This window comes from Hylobates moloch, unplaced genomic scaffold (genome assembly GCF_009828535.3).
Source record: "Hylobates moloch isolate HMO894 unplaced genomic scaffold, HMol_V3 SCAFFOLD_7, whole genome shotgun sequence".
Classification (NCBI taxonomy): Eukaryota; Metazoa; Chordata; class Mammalia; order Primates; family Hylobatidae; genus Hylobates; species Hylobates moloch.
Window position 1 is genome coordinate 18,367,263 of NW_026652282.1, and position 27,340 is coordinate 18,394,602.

General features: G+C 35.4%; 1 protein-coding gene across 5 annotated transcripts in view; it reads left to right on the top strand.

Moving 5' to 3' along the window:
- Positions 1-27,340, top strand: part of LOC116812285 (connector enhancer of kinase suppressor of ras 2) — a 173,123-nt gene that overhangs the window by 116,230 nt on the left and 29,553 nt on the right. For all 5 annotated transcript variants that reach the window (XR_009214309.1, XM_058441493.1, XM_032757989.2 and 2 more), the window contains 3 exons: positions 1,474-1,541; positions 6,809-6,909; positions 9,111-9,657. Coding sequence is in view for 4 of the 5 variants with exons in the window: in XM_058441493.1 (XP_058297476.1) it covers positions 1,474-1,541; positions 6,809-6,909; positions 9,111-9,657 (716 nt within the window). In the remaining variant the exon portion in view is untranslated. The remainder of the gene's footprint in view (positions 1-1,473; positions 1,542-6,808; positions 6,910-9,110; positions 9,658-27,340) is intronic.

Here is a 27,340-nt window from a genome sequence, read left to right on the forward strand (position 1 = left end):
GTAGTACAAATTTAACCCCTTTTTCACTGCAAATCAACTTAGACCAAATTTTAACTTTGAACTTTTACTAATGATTAGAGTCATTTTTAAAACATTGTCATGAAGTTTACTTCTTGATTTATAGTTTATAATTTTCTGGATGTGTGTGTGTGTGTCTATATATATACCATGCTACTGAATTCATTTGATAATTTTTATTTTATTCCAGTTCTACTCCGGTCCTTTCTTCACTTCCCAAATGTACCTGAGGTGATAATTACATTGTAGGCTTTGCTAAAATGAAGTTAGGTTTTAATTGACCTATTCTTAACAATTAAAGCTTAAGTTTCCATAGATGCGATTTTGTCTATTAGAGACACGACTTTCCTCACTTTTCAAGATATTCTAAGTATCTGATGCACAGTTAACACCATTTGGCATAAATGATGAAATATGAGTCACTTCAAAGAATGTGATCTTCCACTTGACAGGGAAGATAAAGGTCTTAGGAGAAAAAGTTCTCAAGCACAATTTTTTCTTAAAAATATATCTAGATTAGATTATTCCACAACTTAATGACATTAACCATACTAGTGATTCTGGACATATTCAAGCTAGCTTGAAATGTAGGTTTTTCCTCAATTTCTGATTTGGGAAAGTGTATGGGTTATGGCTCAGGATTGACCAAAGGGAAATTTGCATGTTGTTTAAAGACTTGTGATTAGATAATCTGATAGTGTAAATAGTTGAAATAATGAACATAAGGAGAGCCCTGGTGGGACAAAAGAAAGATGGTAAAACTATGCTTTGCTTTAGGCAGTCCCTACATTGGCAATAGCAGCACTACAGAAAGAGCAAATAACTGAGATTTATTTTTAACTTACAATTGCTCATGAAAATACCTTTTCAAGATCTAAACAGATGTTAAAATTGTAGAAGTTCATTGTGTCTTTGGAAAACCCCATACCCTTGTATTTAGAGACAAGTGTCTGAAGTACTCCCAACATGTGTTTCCTGTTAGATTGTTAAATAAGCTTAATCAAAACTATGATTTCATAATAAAACTGTTATTTTGACAGGCAAGGTCCGTAACTTTTTCCCCTTATCAGGATAAATTGAACCTGATACTGTTTAAATATCTCTAAAGGAGCATTTGCTCTGAAGAAACAGAACAGCAGGAATATTTGGAGTACTTCTACATTTGGAACAATAGAATTAATATGGCTTTGGTCATCTCCAAACCCTTTATGTTACAGATATTAACAGCTTTGCCCAAGACTTTTCTATTGAAGTAGCATCTTTGGTATGGGAGCAATTTATACTATAGCAAATTATATCTCATTAAAGATTCTATGTATCAATAGTAGCAAAGAACACATCTTATATGTAGGATTATTCCGTATATTCTTAGACATTTTAAAATAAATGTTTCTAGGAAGTAAAATATAAGAAATTAGGTTACAATGTTATTGAATTTAATATTTGTTTTTTCAGGTGGCTTAACAGAATTAATATGCTGACTGCAGGATATGCAGAAAGAGAGAGGATTAAGCAGGAACAAGGTAAAGAAATACTTTTTTAAAATAATTATATTATACTTTTTTTTCCTGCAGTTATCCTATACAGAAATTCATTGCTATCACTTGAGAGAAAATACATGTCAATTTTTGGTTATTTCTCTTCTAGGCACTTAAGTGAGGTTTAACAACTTATATAGATAGGGACTGAATGCTCAAATTTTTGGAGCAGCTAGTGTAGAATTCTCTCCTATTTGTTACCCCCTCCTCCCATCTCTTTCCTGTGAAGAAACAAAATCTTAAAAATGGAAAAAGTCTATAATAGGTCTTATGATTGAACCAAGTCCAGATCCTTAGCAGTGAGCAATTTTTACTATTTAGCAGTTTTATAGACATTTAAGTGGCCTTTTATGCAAAGAAATGAGATGAATGATGTTTTCTTTCATAAATGTTCTCATTTGGTTATGTTCTTCAGCTCTGTTACTATGTAACTCTGTGATCTTATGGAATTTGCCTTGGTATTGACCTCAGATTTATGAAACACAGTGTTATGATGCAGAATTGAAATCTTAAGAACAAAAGCTGTGGTCATCGTTCTCAGGTGGCTTCACATTTCCCAAAGGGTGTTTGTTGTACATCCCTTGGAAACGTAAATAGGTTTTTGAAATTATCTGTTAAAAGAATCCACAGATTGACATACTTATAAACACAAACCTATTCGTAGTTGTGTCTTCAGTGGGCATAGCCAGTTTATTGATGTGGAGATTCTAAAAGCCTTCTGTTTCCTTTTAGACTTAGAGTAAAATCTCAGCCAGGTTTTTTTTGTTTTGTTTTTTGTTTTTTGTTTTTTGTTTTTTTAGATAAGGTCTCACTCCGATGCCCAGGCTGAAGTGCAGTGGCGTGATCTTGATCTTGGCTCACTGCAGCCTCAACCTCCCAGGCTCAACGATCCTCCCACCTCAGCCTCCTGAGTAGCTGGGACCACAGGCACACACCACCACAACTGGCTAATTTTTGTTTTTGTTTTTGCTTGTTGTTTTTTGTAGAGACGGAATTTTGCCATGTTGCCCATGCCAGTCCCGAACCCCCGGGCTCAAGCGATTCACCCATCTCCCAAAGTGCTGGGATTTCAGGCACGAGCCATCATGCCTGGCCTTCAGCCAACTCTTTTTAAAAAAAAACACCTGAAAACTAAAGTTTTTAAAGATCTAAAGAAGACAGCCAGATCCCAAAACCAGTATGTCAGCAAATGTTTAGGCACAGATTAGTAAATTTTTTCTATAAAGAACCTAATAATATTTTGGGCTTTGCAGGCCATATAGTAGAGACTATATGTTGCATAGGCCTAAATTTATGGTAAGAGTACTGAAAAAAAATTAGTCTTCCTTTTCAGATTTCTTTAAAAGGAATAAAACAGTTCTCTAAAAGTGTTTATAGATTTTTTTCTGATTTGTTAAAGACACAAGAATTAGAAGTGTGGGCAATGTACTGATAGGAAAATGAATCTCTGACTCAATTTGCATAAATATAACGGAGCTTGGTTCTTAGGCTTAACTTCTGTATTTTATTACTTGGCATTACTATGAACCTGAGCTTCATCTTGATTTTAGTGAATTTCCTTTGTACTTGGTATTATATAGCCAAATTTTATTATGGATGAAATAACTGGTAAGTTATATCGTTATATTGGACATTCAGGTTCCAAAAAGTATTTAGTCTGTGGATTCATGATGTATTGATCTATCATGTGAGTAGAAAATCATAGGCAGAAGCTAGTAGTTACAATTTAATGCAACAAGAATCTTGCTAATGCAATACAACCAGAATCTCTGAAATAATTTTGATTTCCACATACAATGCATGTTCCTCAGTCACTTTAGCGTAGGTCAGAAACATATTGTACTTCTTACCTCCTGAATGATTAGGTTGCATGGTATTCCATGTAGAAAACTACTAGATGCACATATCTACTTCACACTTTCCTGTAGAGTTCTTTGAGTAGAGTTATATCTTCTGAGTACCATTCTAAGTAATGAAGATAAGCTTAATACAAAATATAGCTCTTTGAGGATTGGGAATGTTTCTCCACGATGGAAGGACATAGCTGCCAGATACTGTTTCCGTCTAAATAGCCAGTACAGTTTAGAAGTGACTCTTTCATTGACTTAAATAAAAATTTAGTGAATTTCTGTCTTTGATTACAGAAGTATAAAAGATGTGGGGTTCTCTTTCAACATCCATTGTTGTACTTAGAGAAAACAGAGTTACACTAAATTCAGCTGCCAAGATAACAATTTGGCTAATTGTCTACTGATCATTTTTGTATTTTTTCCAGCTTCAAGACAGACATTCATGACATTATTTTCAGTCACACATAAGGTCTTTTTAAAGCCTTAATCACACAAAAATGAATGAAATATATTGTATTTCTTTGACAGTTCTAAATGAAAAAGTCTTTTTTTTTCCAAATTATCCTTTTGTGTCAACATGAGAAAATATAGTAGAAGTTTTCCTCTTCTAGTGATGGCACTGCTTTTTCATGATTGCTTATAAAATTGCGTATCATTGAAAGAGACATTAAAAGTATCCATTTCATTTGTGCTATATAGACAGCTAAGAAAAATAATTTGCCATTAGAAAAAAAATCAGACTAGTTTTCGTCCTCTAAGCAACAGTGTATCTCTAATTTTCCACGCAAACCCAAAAGATCCTAACTAAAATTTCTGTGTAGCCTCTTCTCTGTCATTGCTCTCTCAAAGACACACAGCTTAGTGTAAGAAAAAAAATTAATTTGCAAAGTAGTATTTCAGCCTTTTGTTAGGCAACCCAAGAAAACTTTGGATTAAAAGAGAAACTTGGACACAGGAAGGGAAATCACATACCGGGAGGCCTGTTGTGGGGTTGGGGAGGGGGGGGATACATTAGAGGATAAATGTAAAGACTAATAAGGGCACACACCAAATGGCACATGTATACATATAAAAACTGAGTCACATGTACCCTACAATTAAATATATAAAAAAAAAAAAATATATATATATATATATATACATATATATATATATACAAAAAAATCATCAAAATGGGACTAAAATCTTCTAATAATGGAAAAAAAAGGGAAGAATCTTCAAACTGTCACTTGTATGACAATCATGATCATCTCCTTAGTGTGCTAATAAGGACCACTTGAGGTATTAACGCCTTGAAGGTATCAGTGCAAGCATCAAGGAGATACTCACAGGTGCCACAGTTCCTGGAAATAGTGGGAAGAATACTGGCAGGGTGATCTTTCCTTGGCAGGGGAGAGTTTGCTTATTCCATTTACCTACAGGGTGATTTCCCAGTAGTATTTCAAGCTCTCACAAAACTACCAAACCCAGGCCCCAGGACTCCAGATTTTACTTTTCATTGCTGGGCCTTGCTACAAGAAAAACTTTATGTCTAAGAAGAAGAACACCAGGCATTTATCGCTTATGTGATCTGGGTCACACTGTCCTGTCATGCTACTACAAATACACCCAAGAAGATAAGCAGTTCTAATATTTATTGACTGCTATCAAGATGCAAGGCACTTGAATATGTTACCTTATTTAGTGCCCACACACACACAACTCTGAAAGGCGGTTATTATTAGACTCCTTTTACAGATAACAAAACAGACTCAGAGAGGTTAAATAACCACCACAAGAGCACCAAGATAGGAAGTGGTCTAGCTAAGATTCGAACCTACACCTGTCTGACTATATAGTTAATGTGTTTTTCCACCAGCATTTGCTGGGTCCGTTTCTGGGCAACTGTGCCAATTCATATTTGAGGGAAAACTTGGTATACTGGCTGTCACTGGCATGAACCAATGGAAAAAAACAGATAACAAATAAGATTAACTGGTCTTTGCTTATCTTTTACTCAAAGGGAATAATTAAAGCAGCAATAGAATTTTCAGAGTCTTTGTATTTTGAGGCCTGAATATAATTGAGAATGTATTTTATTTCCAACTTCCATTGCTGAAGAATTCATATTCACAATAGCCAGAGGTATATAGCAGAGGAGATAGGGGGATAAAATATTCATCAATATACACATCAAACTCTCCTTCTATACTTTACAAAAGAGTCCCAGCAACTTAGTCTCCAGAGCTTTAGGGTAAGGCAGTTTCTTAGTTCAAATCCCAGATCTATTACTTTCTATTCGATATATAGTAATTTCTTAATGTATGTTAGCTGTGATTATCATTAATATTAATCAGCACTGCAGGGAAACCATATACAAATATTACAATATGGGAATTCATGGGTGGAGAGGGGTTCCTGTAAATATACGTGCCATGATTGTTCACCTAAATGTGAATATTAGTTAAGCCTTATGATAGTTCTTTTGTGATTTAAATTTTCATAAAAGTAAGGAGACTTGTTTTAATATGTTTTTTCTTATCTGAAATTGATGGATAATACTTCAGGTTTTTTCTTGTAAATCATATAAAGAATAAAACCAACAGTTACAGGGTGGTTGGAATATTACTGGAACAGATTCCGATTATTAGCCCTTTTGCTGCATTTGACTTACTCTAGTAATTTGAACTTCTCTCTCAGAGTTCTTTCCCCTCTCTCTTGCCTGAGGTCTGCCAAGTCACTTTGTCTAGCTGCTTACATTTGCTACCCTTTTAAGTAGTTCTGGAAGTTTGGAACTTGCAGCCCACATCAGCAGATTTGCCCTTTTGCATTTGGCAAGAATCAGAATTTGCCATGTGTTTCCAAGGAGAGGTGGGAGTATGGTGTTATAGAGATTCATGTCAGCATGAGTCTGGAAACAGTGATTGTTAGATAATCAGTGAACTGAAGCCAGAGAAGAGAATTGAGAGCATTATTTTTAGAGCTGTTTATATCTGTAGAGAGCTACAGCAATGTATGTATTGCTTTTCTTTGAATATATTTAGGATAAAATGATATACCTTTAAGAGGCATCATGTGATATCATTCATTAATTGAAGCTTCAGAATAATTGGATCTGAAATCTAAGGCACCCCTAAACCTGACTGAGTTCATGCAGTACGTTTTTCTTAACTCTCTAAAATTATGGCTGCGTGTAACTGCTTGCTTTAAAAGGAAGTTAGAAATAGGTGATTGTACACTTACTTTCTCCTCAAAACTCAACTGAAAATAAAAGTTGGTAGGCCAAGGGTAAGGTAGTGCTGGGGAACATGATGTTGGAACAGAATTTAAATTTCCTTTTTTTAAATGGTAGTTTATGTTCGTGAAAATATGACTAGAAACATTTAGTAGAATGTTGACGTATCCATGTCTGTGAATTTTCAGATTACTGGAGTGAGAGTGACAAGGAAGAAGCAGATACTCCCTCAACACCAAAACAAGATAGCCCTCCACCCCCATATGATACATACCCACGACCTCCCTCGGTAAGTTAGCAACAAGAACATTACTTATCACCAGATTCTTCGACCTGAAACACCCTTTTGTATGTTAAAAACATATGTAGTAGATTGCATATCAAACTTAAGGTTTCTCAGGGGAAAAGAAAACTGGGAGTCTAAAATCAATAAGCAAATTTTTTTTAAGTATACAAAGAATATTTAAGCAGGAAAAACAGTCATTACAGATTCCAGGCAGAATAAATATGCCATCACTTTTATTAACAAAATATACTATTTGTATTAAGGTAGCCTTTGTGGAGATAATCAACAACAAAAAAGTTTTCTTAGAAAAAGATATATAAAATGACCTTATCTATTCCACACTAATAAAGTTTACTCCTATGTCCTTTAGAATGAACTCATAAAAATTAATATTATATCTATATTGAAGATATTTTTGCATGTAGCTTTCTCGGCAGCCATGGGACCTGGTTTAATGTATATGTTCGTATGGTGTGTCAGACAAATCTCTGTAAATTACTCTGTGTATAGACTGTACTTTGATCTTTTATAGGGTAAACAGCTGGTTTACTTGGGACTATCCCACTTTATGGCCCTTTCCCATCAGAATTACCAAGAGTGTCTCAGAAATGTTCCAGTTTAGACAATAATATTCCATGGTCAGGCCGGGCATGGTAGCTCACGCCTCTAATCCGAGCACTTTGGGAGGCCAAGGCAGGCGGATCACTTGAGGTCAGGAGATCGAGAGCAGCCTGGCCAACATGACGAAACCCCATCTCTACTAAAGATACAAAAATTAGCCAGGCGTGGTGGTGGGCACCTGTAATCCCAGCTACTCGGGAGGCTGAGGCACAAGAATCACTTGAACTTGGGAGGTGGAGGTTGCAGTGATCCGAGATCACACCACTGCACTCTAGCCTGGGCGACAGAGTGAGACTGTGTCTCAAAATAATAATAATAATAATAATAATAATAATAATATTCCATAGTCACATTGCCATAAGAAACAATTCTGCCTATCTTGAGACTAAGTCTTCCACATAGGAAATAGAAGCTGGATTTAGGTGACAACAACAGCTAACCTAATTCCATCCCAGTATTATTCCGGGGGATAATTCATATTTTCTCTCTTTTTCTAAAACATCAGGATCTGGATAATTTCTTTAAAATATCTATAAAAGAGGAAGAATAGGAAACAGCGTCTTCACTAAACAGCTACTTAAACATGGCAATTTGTGAATTTCAAGAAGAAAACTATTCATATTATTATTAACATGTGGGAAGGTAACTGACTGCCCACAGAGGATGCCAAGTAACTTCTCCTCCTTTACCAGGAGGAGTGGTATGCAGCTTCACCTCAGTCCGGTGTGTCCTTACTGCCATCTCAGCCCTGTTTGTGATGATCACATTTAACAAATCAGGCTCGGCCTGGGCTGGTGTGTTTGTTAGTTCCCAGAGCTAGAGTAAGGCTTGTGGCAGTAGAGGTGCCTGCAACTATTTTACAGTGTTCACTTGATGCCAGTCCTTTTTCTGATTATGTTTTGTGCTATAACATATAGCCCCAAACTTTAAATTCCAGGGATGAAAATTTTCCATTTTTCTTTTATATTTATGTGCCCTGTAGTATCTATGCTCAAGGCTAATGGTAATCCCCAGCAATGTATAGTCTCATCCTGCCTAACATTTTTAACCCCATAGAAAGTAAGACCATCAGACAGCTTTTCTCTGGCACCCATAGGAGCAGACATTCTCCTATGAAGAAAAGGAAGGGTTCTTTCTGTTTATAGGCAGCCTATTCTCATATCCGAAAGACTCTCTCCTAGTCCCCAAGCCCAAGCTACATGAAATCAGGAATATGAATCCAGGGACAATACTTCTTCAGGATCTCAAAATGTATAGTTTTTAAACTTTGAAATTTTTGTAGTTGCTGAATTTTCTTATATAAGCACTAACTCTTATACTTTCATTGTTGTAAAATTTTGCATTAATATGTCAGATTTTTCATGAGAGCTTGGTATAGCCGCATTTCAATACATCCATGTCTCTGTCTCTTAAAATGTAAGCTGGGGCCTAACTTTGAGATGTCTGCAAACTTGCCTAGTCATTAACTTGACTACATAAGGGTTCATCTACTTAAATATTACCTGGTAGAAACTGAATGTGTTCATTGGAATAGAAGTGGTCTGTTATTTTGGCAGAGACTAATCAGGGGCTCCTTTCTACAGATGAGTTGCGCCAGTCCTTATGTGGAAGCAAAACATAGCCGACTTTCCTCCACGGAGACTTCTCAGTCTCAGTCTTCTCATGAGGAGTTTCGCCAGGAAGTAACTGGGAGCAGTGCAGTGTCTCCCATTCGCAAGACAGCCAGTCAGCGCCGCTCCTGGCAGGATTTAATTGAGACGCCACTGACAAGTTCAGGCTTACACTATCTTCAGACTCTGCCCCTGGAGGATTCTGTCTTCTCTGACTCTGCGGCCATCTCCCCAGAGCACAGGCGGCAGTCTACCCTGCCAACTCAGAAATGCCACCTGCAGGATCACTATGGGCCGTACCCCTTAGCTGAGAGTGAGAGGATGCAAGTGCTAAATGGAAATGGGGGCAAGCCTCGAAGTTTTACTCTGCCTCGAGATAGCGGGTTCAACCATTGCTGTCTGAATGCTCCAGTTAGTGCCTGTGACCCACAGGATGATGTGCAACCCCCAGAGGTGGAGGAAGAGGAGGAGGAGGAGGAGGAGGAAGGGGAGGCAACAGGGGAAAACATAGGAGAAAAAAGTAAGTATATTTCTGGAGATTCTTAGCCTGTGTACGCAAAGTCCTAACCTTTTCAAACTTCTTACTTGAAGAAAATAGAACCTTGCTTCCCTTTTTTCTTAAAATAATAGTATTGCTACTCCCTTGGTCTCCCTTGGTGACCTACTTTCAGAACTTCAGTAACTTGGGAAAACATGATGAGTAATGAAGCTTATATCTCAAGATACCCACAGCTGGAGCAAATAATTTTTTTCTCCAGCGAGCCATTTGCCTTTTAAGGTTAATGGTGTTTTTTTTTTCTTCCTTCTCTTATCCACTTTATTCTCACTTGCATGCACCATCTCATTGGCCCACAGTGGTTGCCCCCTGAGTTGGGTTAAGAAACTATAAATGTTTCAATCAGGTTGTTAGCAGAGCCTTGGTTGAATAAATGAGTATACACACACACCCACTCACATCTATACATATACATATTTATCTTCCCTTTTTATTGTCAGAAGATTTAAAGGAAAAATCCAAAAGATAGTTTTTCCAAGGAGAGATTTCACATAGCATTTCTTTCAACTCCAAATAGCTGAATTTGTTTCTAGAAACCAATTTTCCAAAAGCATCCATCTAATTTCTTGGTATGTATGTTGATCGTAAAGCTCAATTTATGTGAATCAACTCTTATGAGAAAAGTCAATGAAGTAACCCTCTGCCTTGTTGACATTAAGAATATCTTTACTAGTTATTAAGTTCTTTATTCAATATGCCGTACCAAGCCTCTGTTTATTACTAACATGACACATCAGTCCAGAAACCCAGGCTGGTTTAAGGGAAAGGCTATAACTCAGTTATTTTAGTAAGAAAGAAAATCTAGGTTTGGCTGTAAGTCCTGAATATAAAATGCACAAAACAAAATATATAGAAGAAATGGTATAAAACTGTTCCCATCTCTTTATTCAAAATGCAGTCTGGGCCAATTAGTGCAGATAACTTGAGCAAATGGTGATGAAATCACAGTTACTTGTTTGGTACCCCTAGGGCAATAGACTTCTCTTTTTAAAAGATGAAAGCAGAATGTAGCCTTCAGCCCATTTTACAAATATATGGGACTTCGATTACAGGATATATTAGTGTAAGTTCTTCATCACAAATGGAAAAATATCTCAAAGTTCACAGATTACCAACAGGTCAAGAGCCCTATGTCAATGTCAAGCTTGGCTCATTTAAAATGATAGTCTCTTTGGAAATGACTGACAAGAAAATACAGTGGACCTCCCTTTATGGTATGGATCTTCATTGCATTATTTAATATTATCTCATCTACCAACAAAATATAAGAATTGCTTGTAATAAAATTCATGTGCTGTGGCAGTTTCCATGTGAAGTATATTTTAGCCGTAATCTCCATGAGAAACATTATAAAAGGTATGTTGTTAGTACAGGAAAAGTAATTACCATTCATTATTTGCCAAGCCCTTTCAACATTCACCTCTATCAGAGTTTATGGAAGACTCTTATGGAAGAAATATTTAGGAGCCATGTTAGTCTTCTGCAGGAATTCTGGCAAGCATAATAATAATGTTTAATATTCTAAAGATTACTAAAATTAATAAATTATCTTCTAAAATTTAAAGATGAGTTAGAAACTTCATTTCAACTGTCATTCAGGTACTACACAACTGCTGTGACTAAGTATGTGAGGTTTATTCTTTTACAAATATATTGGAGAAAACACTTTATCTCAGCCATTTTAAGATAAACTGTGTTGAAATTAGGCACAGCCCTCTGAAATAGAGAATTCTGTTCAGAAAACATTTCATCATTCCTACAGGTTAAGTCACTAATGTTGTTTTGAATAAGCTAGGCACTTAACAGTTCATCTTGGTCATTGAATAAGGGAAGACCAGAAAGAAGCAAGCGTGCCCTAAGACATGAAGGGAAAATATGGCACCATGCTTGCTCATTCTTCAGGTTTCCAGTAGTCCACAAAGCACCTCTAGTTAGATAGCTTTCAATTTTTTTCTTCTAGAGTCTCTTTTTTGTTGTTCAGTGGATTGGATTTCTTAGCCAAATAGATGCACTCCTAAGTTGGTTGGGTTTTTTCTTTACATTTCAGATGAGTTAAGTGGGTAGTTATTCAGTGCTTTCCATCTTTTTCAGTGGGCTCTCTGTAGAATAATTGTTATAAGATAGAACAGACCTAGTAAGTGTGTCAGTAAATTTGGTATTGTACTTTTTGTCTTTGTGGTTCAATATTGTGGGATATTTCGTGCTAGTTCAGTCAGATCTGCTTCACTGAAAGTGGCCTTGCACTGTCTTTCAGGCCCCATTTCTTTCTGGGTATTTTTTCCATAAATCTTGCCACTTGATTTCTCCGTGTACTTCAAACTGTTCGTAACAGAGTAGTGCATTCATCCTTTCCTGGAAGATGCTTATTATTCAATGAAATGTATGTTTGTTCTAATGATGGTTTTCTGCATTGCTATTTCTAATATTTAGGAGTGGGCATTTGATGAACACCTTATTCAGAAAACATCAGCTTTAAAAACCAGTGTTTTCAAAAGAATCTTTAAGGTCTAGTTATGGGATGTCATGTTCATGGCTTCCCTGGATTGACCATTAGGAGTAAGTACTCAGGCTGCTTGTTCAAATCAAGCTGTTTGGTGTTATGTCAGCAGAGCAAAAATCATACACGGAAACGAAGCTGTGGCCATTACATCAGCCTTAGCCTCCCGAACATGTCCTCCAACACAGAGCACTCACTGTGCTGCCGCACAGTTCAGCAGGCAACCTGTGCTTGCAAAAGTCAAAGTCCAACAGCAGTGTGTTACTAACTGTCCTGCTCCAGGCCAGCATTCAGTTTGACCTCCTGAAGTAAATTGTAGTCATCAAGTACAGAACTGCAGAGGAAATAAGTTTAATGTCTAGTTCCAAACATTTTTCTCAGTTTGCCAAGAAATTAAAAATAGGAAGTATCAGGCAAGTGGCCAAGAGAAATAATGGAAGAAAACATGAAAATATAGTCTGCCATATGCTTTAAGGGTGAAGAATTAGGTCATCAACCAAACCTCTTTCTTATCATTTACATTTTATCTTACCTTATATCACAATATATGTTATATAGTGCTTATGAGCTTACAGAGGAATCTAAGAAGCAAGATATACCTAAATCCATGCCTTAGCTGTTTTTCATTTTCCTTATGGGTATGGAATTTGGCCCTGCTTATAAAGTATATATTTAGCCTTCCTTAGAACAGACTTCAATCTGTGTTCTCGTGGTTGAACTACCTTTTGCCTTATTTTGAAATTCAATTATTTAACTGAGTCATACTGTGATTTTCTTAGGCTGAACTCATTTTAGTCTGAAATGGATGGTACTAAAAGTACACAAATGAGACCTGTCTTGTTTTCCTTTGACTGAAAAGTCAGCTTGCATATTAATTGTCTTAACCTACTTCACTGACATTTGAGAAAAGACAAGTAATTTCCTGTTATCCCAATTAGCAGTTTCAAACCTTACCTGGTATGGACATTATAAGACATCAGCTAAATTAAAGTATAAATTATGTCATTCTATGCAACTTTAAAGGAGTATAAGTTATGAAAGTATGGGACAAAATATGAAGGTATATTTCATTCAGAAATAATCTGCCATAACATTAAAATACTATTTTGGTTAATACAGCTTGAAGTCAGCTTAGAAAATCTCGCTTTCCTTTGCCGTATGTACTAGCCAATTCAGATGAGGTTTTGTTTTTTTTTGTTTTGTTTTGTTTTGTTTTGTTTTGTTTTTTCAATCACTTGGTTTTCTTTTTTTTTTTTTAATTATACTTTAGGTTTTAGGGTACATGTGCACAATGTGCAGGTTTGTTACATATGTATCCATGTGCCATGTTGATTTCCTGCACCCATTAGCTCGTCATTTAGCATTAGGTATATCTCCTAATGCTGTCCCCGCCCCCCCCACCCCCCACCCCACAACAGTACCCGGAATGTGATGTTCCCCTTCCTGTGTCCATGAGTTCTCATTGTTCAATTCCCACCTATGAGTGAGAACATGCGGTGTTTGGTTTTTTGTCCTTGCGATAGTTTACTGAGAATGATGTTTTCCAGTTTCATCCATGTCCCTACAAAGGACACGAACTCATCATTTTTTATGGCTGCATAGTATTCCATGGTGTATATGTGCCACATTTTCTTAATCCATTCTATTGTTGTTGGACATTTGGGTTGGTTCCAAGTCTTTGCTATTGTGAATAGTTATAGCAGCATGATTTATACTCCTGTGGGTATATACCCAGTAATGGGATGGCTGGGTCAAATGGTATTTCTAGTTCTAGATCCCTGAGGAATCGCCACACTGACTTCCACAATGGTTGAACTAGTTTACAGTCCCACCAACAGTGTAAAAGTGTTCCTATTTCTCCACATCCTCTCCAGCACCTGTTGTTTTCAGATGAGGTTTTGAAAAACGTTATCCCTTAATCCTGCTGGTTTTCCCCTAAGCAATTATAAGGGAACTCTCCTGGACTTTTGGTGCCTTCATTTATCAGTGAAGTCATAATGTCCTTTATCATTGTCTTGAAGATTACCTACCAGTATTCTCACTTAATTTACACATATATGTAGCTTGGTCTTAGAAATCTAAAGCAAAACCTAGGTCTTTTAAGGGGGAATAAAATCTATTACCTTGGAGCCACTGTACACATTAGATTATCAGGCTGAAATATTATTGACACTTTCAAAATGAGATCTGCTGAGAAATGTATTTTAAGGTTATTTTTAAAAATCTAGACTGAGTTTTGTGGCTCATGCCTGTAATCCCAGCACTTTGGGAGGCCAAGGCGGAGGATCACTTGAGGTCATGAATTTGAAACCAGCCTGGCCAACATGGCAAAACCGTGTCTCTACGAAAAATACAAAAATTAGCCAGGCGTGGTGGCACGTACCTGTAATCCCAGCTACTAGGTGGCTGAGACAGGAGAATTGCTTGAACCCGGGAGGTGGAGGTTGCAGTGAGCCAAGATCATGCCACTGCACTCCAGCCTGGATGACAGAGCAAGACTCTGTCTCCAAAAAAAAAAAAGAAAGAAAAAAAAATTAGCCGGTCTCATAAACTGCTCTATAAATAAACTAAATAAATAAATAAGTAAAAAATCTAACATTCTTTGCACACTATTAATAACTTAGGAGCTGTGTAGAATATGCCACTCAGTAGCCTAAAATCTTAAATTATTAGGGCATAGGGTCTAGATTATGACTACAAATACAGAACAGAAGGTACATTAATTCTTGTCAATCATTTTAAGGGTCCTATCTTCATTTCCTGAAGATTTTCTAAAGGTCATGAATTCTATTTTTAAGAACATTAAGGTAGGAGATATGTAGACAAGGAGAAGGTATTCCCGGAATATGAAATTGTATTGAAGGAAGAAAAGGAACAAGTTGAAAATAAAAACGTTGCAACACTTCTCACTTTTTTATTCTCAAGATAAATTATATACACACACAAATAATTTTAAAGAGCATAATCATCATTAATATCTGAAATTATAGTTCATGTCTAAAGGGAGTAGATGGAGAAGGATATACACAATGTGAAGAAAAAGACATGATAAAGTCAGAGAAAAAATGGCAGAGAACCTTAACTATATCACTTTTGTAAAGTTGAGCACACCATCCTTGGCTGATTATATAACAAATATGTATTAAAAAAAAAACAGAAAAACCTAGAAAGTAGTGAGAAAATTATTTTAATATATTGTCTGATTTTGAAGAAATACTGTTAGGGAGACATAAAACACTGAAGATTAGCTATAATTCTGATACTGGTTATAGGTTGGATTTTTAATTACACCTCCATTTTTTGGCTTAAAAAATGAGAGAAAGTTATTGACTTACAGGAAGTTCAGAGGTGGGGTTGTTCTGGGATGAATTTCATGGCTTACCGATGTCAGGACTCTCCATTCATTTTTCTGTAATGCAAGAGCTCCAAGCATCATTTCTCATGAGACAGCATTCAAAAAGCCAAAGACCAGGCCCTATCTTTAGTCCTTTCTATAAGACCAAGGGAAACTTTCCGTGGATCCTTCTAGCAGGCTTATACCCAGATTTCATTGCCAAGGTTGCATCACATGTCCATGCCTAAACAAATGACAAGGGAAATGGAATGATATGAACAGTTTAGACTAACCTTGATTTGTTTTTATAGTGATGAGGAAAAGAAATGTGCAAAACTGCTTATCATTACTTTCTGCATGAGCAGCTCTGTTACTGTGTATGTTTTGTCTTCAAATTATATTTGTTCAAGCAGTGTTTCACTTTTTAAATATATATATGCACGTGCATAGCCCAGATCACATCACCTTACTTAAAAATTTTGGCTCTATTGAAATGTTAGATATATAAATGAAGTAATAAGTATTATGTAACCCTGAAAATGTAGCAAGTTCGATATAATTATTGTTGCTCATGAAGTGAATAAGCATGTTTTCCTATAGACAATGAGTAATCCTAGCTTAGAGTACAGTGTCTGGAGATATTCCTCAGTTCAAATCCTTGCTTTGTCACTGTCCCACTTACAGCTGGTATGATCGATCAAGTTATTTAACACCTCTAGACCTCAATGTCTTCATTGTCAAATCATATGGTAATAATACCTAGCTTTTGAGGTTGTGTGAGTATTCAATGAAGTGATGTCAGAAAGCACCTTAGATCCATATGTGACACATCATAAGTCTGTCTAGTAAATGTTATATAGATTTTATATAATTATATAGGTTTTATATTTGTTTTATTTGTAGATTGATATAATTATATAGATTTTATGTAGATTTGTATTAAGGCAAAGTGGGCAATTACAATACTTAAATAGTGAATTAGGCCTGGCAAACCTCATTAAGTAATGTTTACTACATGTCCTATCTTTGTTCAGTTCTAGCCATTGAGTTGAACCATATGAAATGTTGCTTTTGTAGGTCAAAATGATGAAACATTAGTAATTTTGTATGTTTCAACCTAACATATTAGCTGCGTTCTAGGAGCTAAAATAGAAATGTTCCTCATTTCACATTCTTATCACTCACTACTCCTTTCCTTTTTGACGTTGGACATTTGGGAACTCAAAAGAAACCTTGCATTTCAAATAGCAATAATTGTATCAGATATATTTACTGAAATATTTATTTATAGATCTTGTCATTTGGGTCTCATTTCAAATATTTTCCCCTCAGAGACCTTTTCCTGACAACCCAGTCTGACCCAGATGCCCACCACCACCATTCATCCTCTTGTATGGTTACCCTGTTTTATATTTTTCCCAGCTTTATCAGTATGAGTATAATATTAAATATTGTTCACAGATTTATTTTCCATCCCTACTACCAGAATTTAAGCTTCTTAAGAGCAGGGATTTTATTCCTGTCTTATAGCACCTAAAACAGTATATGGCCCATAGTAGCCCAGGCACTATTGAATGAATGAGTGAATGAATGAGTAATAGCTAACCCCTTTTGTTACTAACTTCCTTTCAATTTTATTATTTATAGAGCTAAAGTTATTTTATCCAACATAGACATAAATCAAAACTTCGCAGAATTCCTCATTTTTGGTATTTTGTCAAGGGAAAGCCAGGACTACATGTGTTCAGCATACCCTCTTTATGCTGGAGACCACAAAGCTGGGATGCTGATAACTAGAATTATACTGCTCTTCACATTATGGCTCTTTTATGGTCACATTCTCCATGATTGAAACCGTTTCCTCCTGTTTCACTGCCATTTCAAAGATGAAGGCCACAAGAATATGACATCTGAAATAACTAGTTCATTGTCATAAATCAGTTAGAAACCAGATCTTCCAACTCTTAGGCAGTTGTTCTTCCCACCAAAATCCACTGCCTGTAGAAGGAAGGAAAACTCAAATCACTACCAGTGCTTGGTTAACATTCCTAGTCATCCATCACCTAGCTTCATCTTAATTAGTTTGTAAAAAGTGTTGAAACTGCAACTTGTACTTTGGCAGATAACCAATAGCCCTGCATCAGCCAGGAAAATAATCTCAAAAGTGTTAGTAAGTAATGACATCAGATGTAAATGGCAAAAGAAGGAATTCTAAAAGCTGTCAAGTCACAACAGCGGAAGATGTGGCCAGAAGAGAACTAAAGCTCACACAAAACAATGTCAACCCCTCACTAGCATAGGTAAGACAAGTTATGATTTATGTTATGTTATTTTTTTTACCAAGAGAGATTATTAGATTCAGCCACACATCAAAAAAAAAAGCAAATCACTTCTGTTCAGCTCAATAATAGCATATTATTCATTTCTCCATGGAGTACCTTCTATCTTATTGTATAAAAGCCTATCATTCTCTTTTTACCTGCTCACCCTTGCCAGAGAAGGCCGAAGGTCACAAATGCTTCATTTTTGTCCCTCGGCATAAACAATTTACCTCCTATGGTTGGTTACCAACTACCAGAAGATGGTAGATTATGATTTAACAGGGTTGCACCATAAAAAATATCTTGGAGATTTTTTAATTACCCTATTTTTGTTGTGTAATTCAAAAGTAATAACTTGCTTATTGCAAAATAAATAAGTAGTACAGTGATGAAAGTGCAAAGCCACCTTCTCTTTTCCTTACTCTGCAAAGTTAACTACTGTCAAAAGTTAAGGTTTTAAAAATCAATTCTGGCATGCATTTATTTTCCTTATATATCTCTATCTTGTAACTCAATGTGAGTTAGGGATATGAAGGATGGTTTAGTTGATTATCAGTTAGAGTTCCTCTAAAACTTTTTTGATATGGCGTTAGTTTATAATGTAAGCAACAGTCCTGTGAAATAACTTACATAGCACCTTAGAACCCAGCCCAATCCCAAAATTTATTAGTCTAGAAAATGTAGCAGTTGACCTTTTCAAAAACAATAGGAGAAATATGAGAAGAAAGAAATGGCATTGGCTGTGTATGCACACTCATACACTGCCCCCCCTACAAACACACCCCCCCACACACACCTCGACTCATATATCAGAAGTTCTCTTGCCTACTTGCCTAATGCCTTGATGCCTTATGGATTTTGCTCAGCTTTCTTTATGAAGATCTTCCAGTACTTTCAGTTTATACCAAAGCTCTGTGATGAAAAGAGCCAAGCCAGAGCCAGTTAGAAAAAAAAAATAGCAAGTCCAGCCTTCAAAAGCCAGAAAGCAGAACTTGGATACGGGCTTCATAGCCACTGAGTCTGGTGACCAGTTTACCTATGGATTTTAGCTTCAAGTTGTAAAATACTGAACTTTCTACTAAACAATCTCTCCTATTTCCAGTATTCTCACTAGTTTCGTACTACTAGCCACTCAGACTTTCTTATGCTGTGCCATAGGTACATCTCGGCCTAATATTTGGTCTTAATAACACAATCTATTACACTCTAAAATATTTCCTTTAATGGGAAAATGTTCCCACTACTATGTCATTCAATAAGGAAAAAGTGCCCATTATTATATTTTTAAGTGGAAAATTTGATCTTAAAAAATTAATAGTTAAACCTCATACTTGAAAACTTATAGTAGCTTCTTGTCTCAAGAATGACAATTTCGTATATTTTTGTTTTTATTACAAACACAAAATATGCCAATAAAATCAACTTCTGGGTTATTTCACAGACATTTTGGAATACTTGAAAATAAGAGTTATAGTTGTGTAAATCACTGATTGACTTCAAAGCTTTTAGAGCCACAAACTCTTTAACATTCTTACTCATAGATTTTCTAACATTTCAATATCTAGATTTAGCCAGCTAAAATGTAAACTAAATCTCTGTATTGTGCATATGGTTTGCTGTATCAGTATATAATCCAGTTAATTCCAAACATGCATTCATGCATTCAACATGCATTTGTTTATTTTTCTACATACAAGGTACCATGTTAAGAGCCTGTCTAGCTCTTCCATAAGTCTACTTACAACAGAAATGTGTAAATTATTTTTAAGAGATGAGATTTTTTTCTTTCTGATAACATGAAACACAGAAAGTAATTCCAAATATGCAACATCTTTGTTACCTTATACCAGTAATTTTCCCTAGTAACCAGTTTATAATTTTATAAAAATTATTCATTGAGAGATGGTGCAAGATATTTTATTTTTATGTTAAGTTACTTATCACTTATGCAAAATTTATAAGACTAGTTAAAATCAGATGAGATCACTTAAAGAGCTATTTCTGATTCAGCTTATTCCTTAAACATCATGGTTGAGGAATATGCGTTCTGGTTACCCAGTTGTACTGATTAACACAAGTCAGATGTCTAAAAATCAATGAACTGAACTTTTATATATTATATTGACCATAGATTAATGTTTCTTTTTATAATTGAGAAGGCACTTCTCAACGTTACACTATAATCATTGTAGAATTTGATTGTTGGAAAAGCCTATTAATATAGGGAATATTAGCAGAGCATTAAATACAGAAAATTGTATTTTGAATGTCTATTTTAGGGAAATTTGAACCTTAAAATTTTAAATAGTTTTTCATTTCCTTCCACATTTGAAATCCCTAATCTTCCATGATTTTGAACCTGTTACTTTTACTGCGCTATTTCTCTTTTGATAAATCATCCGTAGAATGTATTTACTTAATGCCTAAGATCTATTCACTTAAGACCTCTGAATTTTCTCATCTATGACTTTATTGGCTATTTTCGTTATAATTTTTTTTAATTTTTGTTGTTGTGGCCCCTCCACTGCTCCATGACTGAATTTAGTTTATTCTGTAACTTCTGAAATGGACATTGTAAAGCATATACCTTGAGATTCTTGGTGAGAGAAAATAGCCCATAACTTTGATGTCTCTAAACTTAAACTGTACACATTTTTTTTCCTATCATCTCTAATGTTTCCTCCTGTTCCTTAGCAATGCCAACACACACGGGTTCACATGCCTTTTCTTAAAAAAAAGAAAAGAAAAGAAAACACACAGGGAGGAGGGACAGTTGGAATCAGTGTGGCTTTAATATAATACATAAGCAAACTCTGACAATAAGCCCCACCCCTCACTTTGAATTCTGTTATCTTTTTAAAATCCTGTGTAGTTGCTGGGCTGCCTTCTCTTTATTTAGCATCTTGGGTTCTTAGATTCATGATGTGCTTTTATTAATTTAATTAGAAGGATTTTGCCTCAGCACTAGAAGTAGGCAAGATGTTTATCATTATAAAAATAATTCCGTAGAAATGCTGAATAGCTTTGCTGAATAAGTAACTGAAAAGGTGCCTTAACTTTCAATGCTTCTTTAAATTTGTAAGCATCTTTTTTTAATGTGTTACTGTCAGTGGTATCTCTCTGGCAAATAGTACAGTACCTATTTTAAAATGTTTTATGTTAAGAAAAAGGGTTCATTTAAGAGATGAATTGTTTTTAATTGGGCTTGGCATGGAAAATGAGTCATGCTGTATGTAAATATGCATATAGCCCTCTCACCATAGAACTTAGAGTTTTGAGGCACTTATCTTCACTTTCTACCCAAAAGAGAAACTTTTGCATATTTTAAAAATTGTTACTGAGCCTCTGCTTGAATATTTTAGAGACTCAGAACTCCTGCCTCCAAAAGCAAGCATTTCATGTTGAAGAGCCTTACTTACAGAGTTCTTCCTTGTATCGATACAAAAACAAATTTCTGCTAAACTTTCTATTCATTGTGGATCTTAAAATTGCAAATTAGAAAAATCCAGAGCTACCATTTGAAAGCCTGTCATGTGGAAAGATGGACAAGATAGTCTTTGAAGTTCCAGAGAACATAGTAGATAAGGGGCACAAGGAGGCTGATTTTAGATTGATATGAAAAAAAATCCAGTTTTTGCAAGTTTATAACTTATGGGTTTAGTGGGCTCCTCATTACTCGAAGTGTTTAGGAAGAGGCTGAATAACCAGCTACCAGCCAGGAATTCCCAAGTTAGCTGGAAAGTTCAACCTGATGGTTTCTTCCAACTCTAAAGTTTTATAGTTCTCTTCAGCATAATGGTCTTGCCCTTTGCTTTCACCATATGCCTTGCACACTGTATATATCTCTGAAACTCTAAAATGGAATTGTGTTATCAAACATAATTTGTGTTGTCTCTTCTTTAGGTGTCTTTATGCCTGTGACACATGAGTTCTAGATAACTCATCATCCTGGCTACCCTCATCTGGACTCCTTGTTTCTTTATAGAGTCCCCATGCTAAGTGTATTGGAACTATTACAGTGATCTAGACACTATACTTTTGTTAACACAATTACATTAGTTTTAACCTGCTCACTGTTGGCTCATATAATGCTTTAATGTTATCAAGTGGTAAGCATTCCACTTACTTTATTTTTTAATCTAAGTGCAGCTATTTATATTTATTTCTGTTAAATTTTTAATGTCTCATGTTTCACCCAAAGCATTTGACTCTGTTACAAAGTTTAGAATCTCAGTTTTATCATGTATGATATTACTCATTTCTCTTATCATTTAATAATCCTTCAAAATTCTAAGCACCCTTTCTATGTTTTTAACTGATTCATCAAGGAAAGTACATTTTTTAAGAAAACATTTTAAGGAAGAAAAGACCAAGGACAGAGATTTACAGCATTAAATTTTAAACTTTATGTGTTAATTTTCTTCAGTCATTCAAAGTCCTTATATAGATCCACCTAATAGTAATGTCATTCAGCCCATATTACAGTATCTTTATTCATAGGGTATCAGGCAAAATTTCATCTTATGTAAGACACACTGCCCAGGGTTTTCCTCTTCCCTTCCAACGTAGAGATACTGTCCCCAATAGAAGTCATTTTAAAATGCTTCTTTTTTTATTAAATTCATGTTGGTTTGTCAAACGAAATTAAAAAATAAAACTCCACCCACTCATCATCTATTTTTAAAACTTTATATCAGGTTTATCAATATGTTCATCGGAGAACTCATGCTTTTTTTGTTTGTTTGGATAAGAGGGCTCTTAAGATTGAAGCATTAAGTCTCATGGAATGCTGACAGTAGCCCTAAGATAATTTCCAAAAAGTTTATTCACTTGCTAAGATTATAACCTTCTAGTTTAAAGGAACCACAGAGTGGTTCTTAGTAGTCCCTTGTCTCCAGAAGCATTTGTTTTAATGCCCTAGTTTGAAGACTTTTTCTCTTGCAGGAAAAGCCTAAATTGTCATTGAAGCCATTATGGTTCTACTTTTTGTCATTGATATTTTCTTAATTTTTCTTTACAGAGGCTTTGTATCTTCAGTTTTTTCATAAGCCTCAGCTGAACATTTGCCTTTGTGTGCTCTTCTTACAAACAATTGGTATTATTTTCTACTTGTTCATTTCTCGTAGCCTCTTATTCCATATTTTATAGAAATCCTCCTTAAACTAAAGCTTGTTCTAAAGAAGCTCCTTGTAACTACCTTGATTTCATCTGCATCTCCTTTCCCTCCCTCATTAGGACAGTTTACGTTTGTATTACTGGAATTTAATTTTTTAAAAGTACTGATCATTAAAACTTTCCATTTGTCTTTGTAAAGTTTTAAAATCATATCTTTAATAATCTAAGGTCCATATCCAGCTATATGTTCTTTCTCCTCACCACTAGAAGAAAAAAAAAAAACAAAAAGCAAAATTACATGATGTGATTCTTTTAGTTCTCTTTGTGCCATAAAAGTTCTTCCCTGTTGTTCAGCATTAGATCCCAAATAGATTCCACATATTTCTTTGTATTTCTGAAACATGAAATCATCAGGGTTTAAATGCATGCAGTAATTGCTTACGTGTATTGATCTAATTTTCAATGCATTAAATCCTATAATTAGTATATTGATGGCTTGACCAGAAAATATTGAAGTTCAGGTTATATTATTTTATATTTTTTCATCTTCAGAAGATTTTATTGAAATTGACTCAATTTTTAGTCTACAAATAATAGGAAACATGACACTATAAAAATTAGGTGACTTCATCAGGACAATTTACAATATTTTTAAGCCTTTGTTCTTGCATGCCTCAATCAATACCAGAATATGTTTGTATAGAGTATTGGAACCCTACAGACCTGGTTGGACTTTTACAGATCTAGTAAGACTAAGAAAATAAGAGTACCAAAGATTTCTAATAGTTTGTTTTTGTTAGATCTCCTGATCAGCCATATTCTTTAGTCAACTGTATTCAGCGGCTCCTAAGAATTATCGTTTTAAACTACCACATTTTTTCCTCACACAGAGGAGCTTTTACCAGCAACTCCAAGCTGGATAGCAAATATGGATAGCAAACGAGGTGTCTAGCTCCTCAGTCCTCTTACATGACTAATAAAGACAGGAACACTAATGGAAACATTTTTATTTTTAATAAATTTAACTATTTTAATGCTATAAATATCCAACTTACAAATTTTCAAAGGTTATTACATTTATGTCATATGCATTTGAATGTGTTACATACTCAAAGTCAATTTGTAAGCCATTTAATTGGAATGTGACATGTATCTTCCTATAGAAATGATAGTTAATAGTGCCTACATTCCCAGGCTAGCCCTCAAAAGCCTATCAAACATCTTTATGGGGAAACATTAGGCAATGGTCAAATTCAGAGCTCTGGTTCTGATGATGTAAAATGAGGTTAGACCCTCTGAGGCAAAGATTGGAAATGAGGTGGTGGGGACAGAGTCAAGCAGTGTCTCTGAGGCTCTCGTGCTATTCAAAGGAAAGAGCTAGGGCTTTGAATTCAAACAGACTAGGGTCATGTCAGATTCAACAGTTACTAGCTCTGTAGTCATCAAGAAAGTATGTTCTCTTTGCCTTCACATCCTTACCTGTAGAAGGGGAATGGCTTGGGAGCACTGTGAGGATGAAGTAAAACAGCATATGCAGTGCACCTCCATAAAGCCTGGGACAGAGCAGGTGCTCAGTAAATAATGGCTCCCTTCCATTCCTCCATTGGCTTTCTGCACCTGTTACCTATCTTGGCCTATGGAGAAAATGACCTCTGTTGTAGGGTTGAAGAATTAAATAAAGTATGTGTGTGTCTGTGAAAAAAAAAAAAGAATTATCACTTCTATACTATGCCCCAGTTTGCATTCTTTATAAATAATAGCTTCAAATTACAGAAACAAGTTGCATTCAGACTTCTTCATTTTAAGCCCTTTTACCTAAAGTAATAATGACTTGGTAGTATAAAACTGTACTACAAATTTCTGCTCTAAAGAGCTTATAGAAATTGGGGTGATATTTGAGTATTTGTTCATTAGATTATCTTGCTGTAATCTATCTAGTGCAAGATACTTGCTGCCTGTCTGTAAAAGAAAAGTATGTTTGTTGAAGGTAATCTCTTCCATCATATTTTTAGAAAATACATAGTAACATTTCAGGATGTATGGTTTAATGAAGAGCAGTATTGCGCCACATTGTCGATGCTCCTTGATATTTTCACACATAGCCAGTGATATACCTCTCCCAACTGAATAATTAACATAGCTGATTGTAAAAATAAACAAACTTGATTTAGCCTTTCAAATTTTATTTGCCTGTAATTCACCGAGCTTATACGTATTAAACAAAACATATAATAGGCACTTCATTGTCATGAAACCCAAACTAAATAAATATTAAATAAAACTCATTCATGGATTTATAGCTTACAAAATACTACATATTGTCAGAAGAAGAAAGGCATAGGTGTCCAAAAATTGGTTTCTAATTAATTATAATATGGAGAATTTTTTAAAAAATTGAATAACTTTTTTACAATTCCAGCCAAAATTTACCATGTCCTCCATTATATGGAGCAGTGAATTTAAAAATTACTTTCATGGTTTTAGAGTTTGAGACAGCCAAATTACACAAATGATTCACTGTTTAAACATCAATAATATTTCCACTGGTGGCATAAAATCAGGCTTCAATTTCTAAAATGTGTATGGAAATCCTATGCATTACTGATATTTAGAACTACCTTTTTGGTATATTAAGATGATTGATATGAATCAGGAGCCCTAAATCAGTTGATAAACTATTTTCACAAAATGCAGAGATATTCTATTTTACTTTGTGCCTTAAATTTTAAAGAAAGAAAGAAAACAAAGGAAAAAGACATAATTTAGTTTGTTTTACTTGACAGTCAGCAGAAGTCCGCTAAGCAGGGTGTGGCTATCATCCCAAAGGTGAATAATAACAGCAATTATAAACTGGACTGATCATGTATCTGAACAATGCCTAAAATCTCAAGAACCATTTATTGTACTTGCAATTGAGTGTAGTGTTTAAAATGATGAGAATTTTGCCTATAAAATCATAATTCCTGTGGATAAAGAATGAGGACAAACTGCTATTTTTTCTAATATAAAAAGAAATAGGCTACCTCTAAGTTTGTTTTTTTTTGTTTTGTTGTTTTGTTTTTTTTTTATACTTTAGGGTTTTAGGGTACATGTGCACAATGTGCAGGTTTGTTACATATGTATCCATGTGCCATGTTGATTTCCTGCACCCATTAACTCGTCATTTAGCATTAGGTGTATCTCCTAATGCTGTCCCTCTGTGATGTTCCCCTTCCTGTGTCCATGAGTTCTCATTGTTCAATTCCCACCTATGAGTGAGAACATGCGGTGTTTGGTTTTTTGTCCTTGCGATAGTTTACTGAGAATGATGTTTTCCAGTTTCATCCATGTCCCTACAAAGGACACGAACTCATCATTTTTTATGGCTGCATAGTATTCCATGGTGTATATGTGCCACATTTTCTTAATCCAGTCTATCGTTGTTGGACATTTGGGTTGGTTCCAACTCTTTGCTATTGTGAATAGTGCCGCAATAAACATACGTGTGCATGTGTCTTTATAGCAGCATGATTTATAGTCCTTTGGGTATATACCCAGTAATGGGATGGCTGGGTCAAATGGTATTTCTAGTTCGAGATCCCTGAGGAATCGCCACACTGACTTCCACAATGGTTGAACTAGTTTACAGTCCCACCAACAGTGTAAAAGTGTTCCTATTTCTCCACATCCTCTCCAGCACCTGTTGTTTCCTGATTTTTTAATGATGGCCATTCTAACTGGTGTAAGATGGTATCTCACTGTGGTTTTGATTTGCATTTCTCTGATGGCCAGTGATGATGAGCATTTCTTCATGTGTTTTTTGGCTGCATAAATGTCTTCTTTTGAGAAGTGTCTGTTCATGTCCTCTGCCCACTTTTTGATGGGGTTGTTTGTTTTTTTCTTGTAAATTTGTTTGAGTTCATTGTAGATTCTGGATATTAGCCCTTTGTCAGATGAGTAGGTTGCAAAAATTTTCTCCCATTCTGTAGGTTGCCTGTTCACTCTGATGATAGTTTCTTTTGCTGTGCAGAAGCTCTTTAGTTTAATGAGATCCCATTTGTCGATTTTGGCTTTTGTTGCCATTGCTTTTGGTGTTTTAGACATGAAGTCCTTGCCCACGCCTATGTCCTGAATGGTATTGCCTAGGTTTTCTTGTAGGATTTTAATGGTTTTAGGTCTAACATATAAGTCTTTAATCCATCTTGAATTAATTTTTGTATAAGGTGTAAGGAAGGGATCCAGTTGCAGCTTTCTACATATGGCTAGCCAGTTTTCCCAGCACCATTTATTAAATAGGGAATCCTTTCCCCATTTCTTGTTTTTGTCAGGTTTGTCAAAGATCAGATAGTTGTAGCTATGCGGCATCATTTCTGAGGGCTCTGTTCTGTTCCATTGATCTGT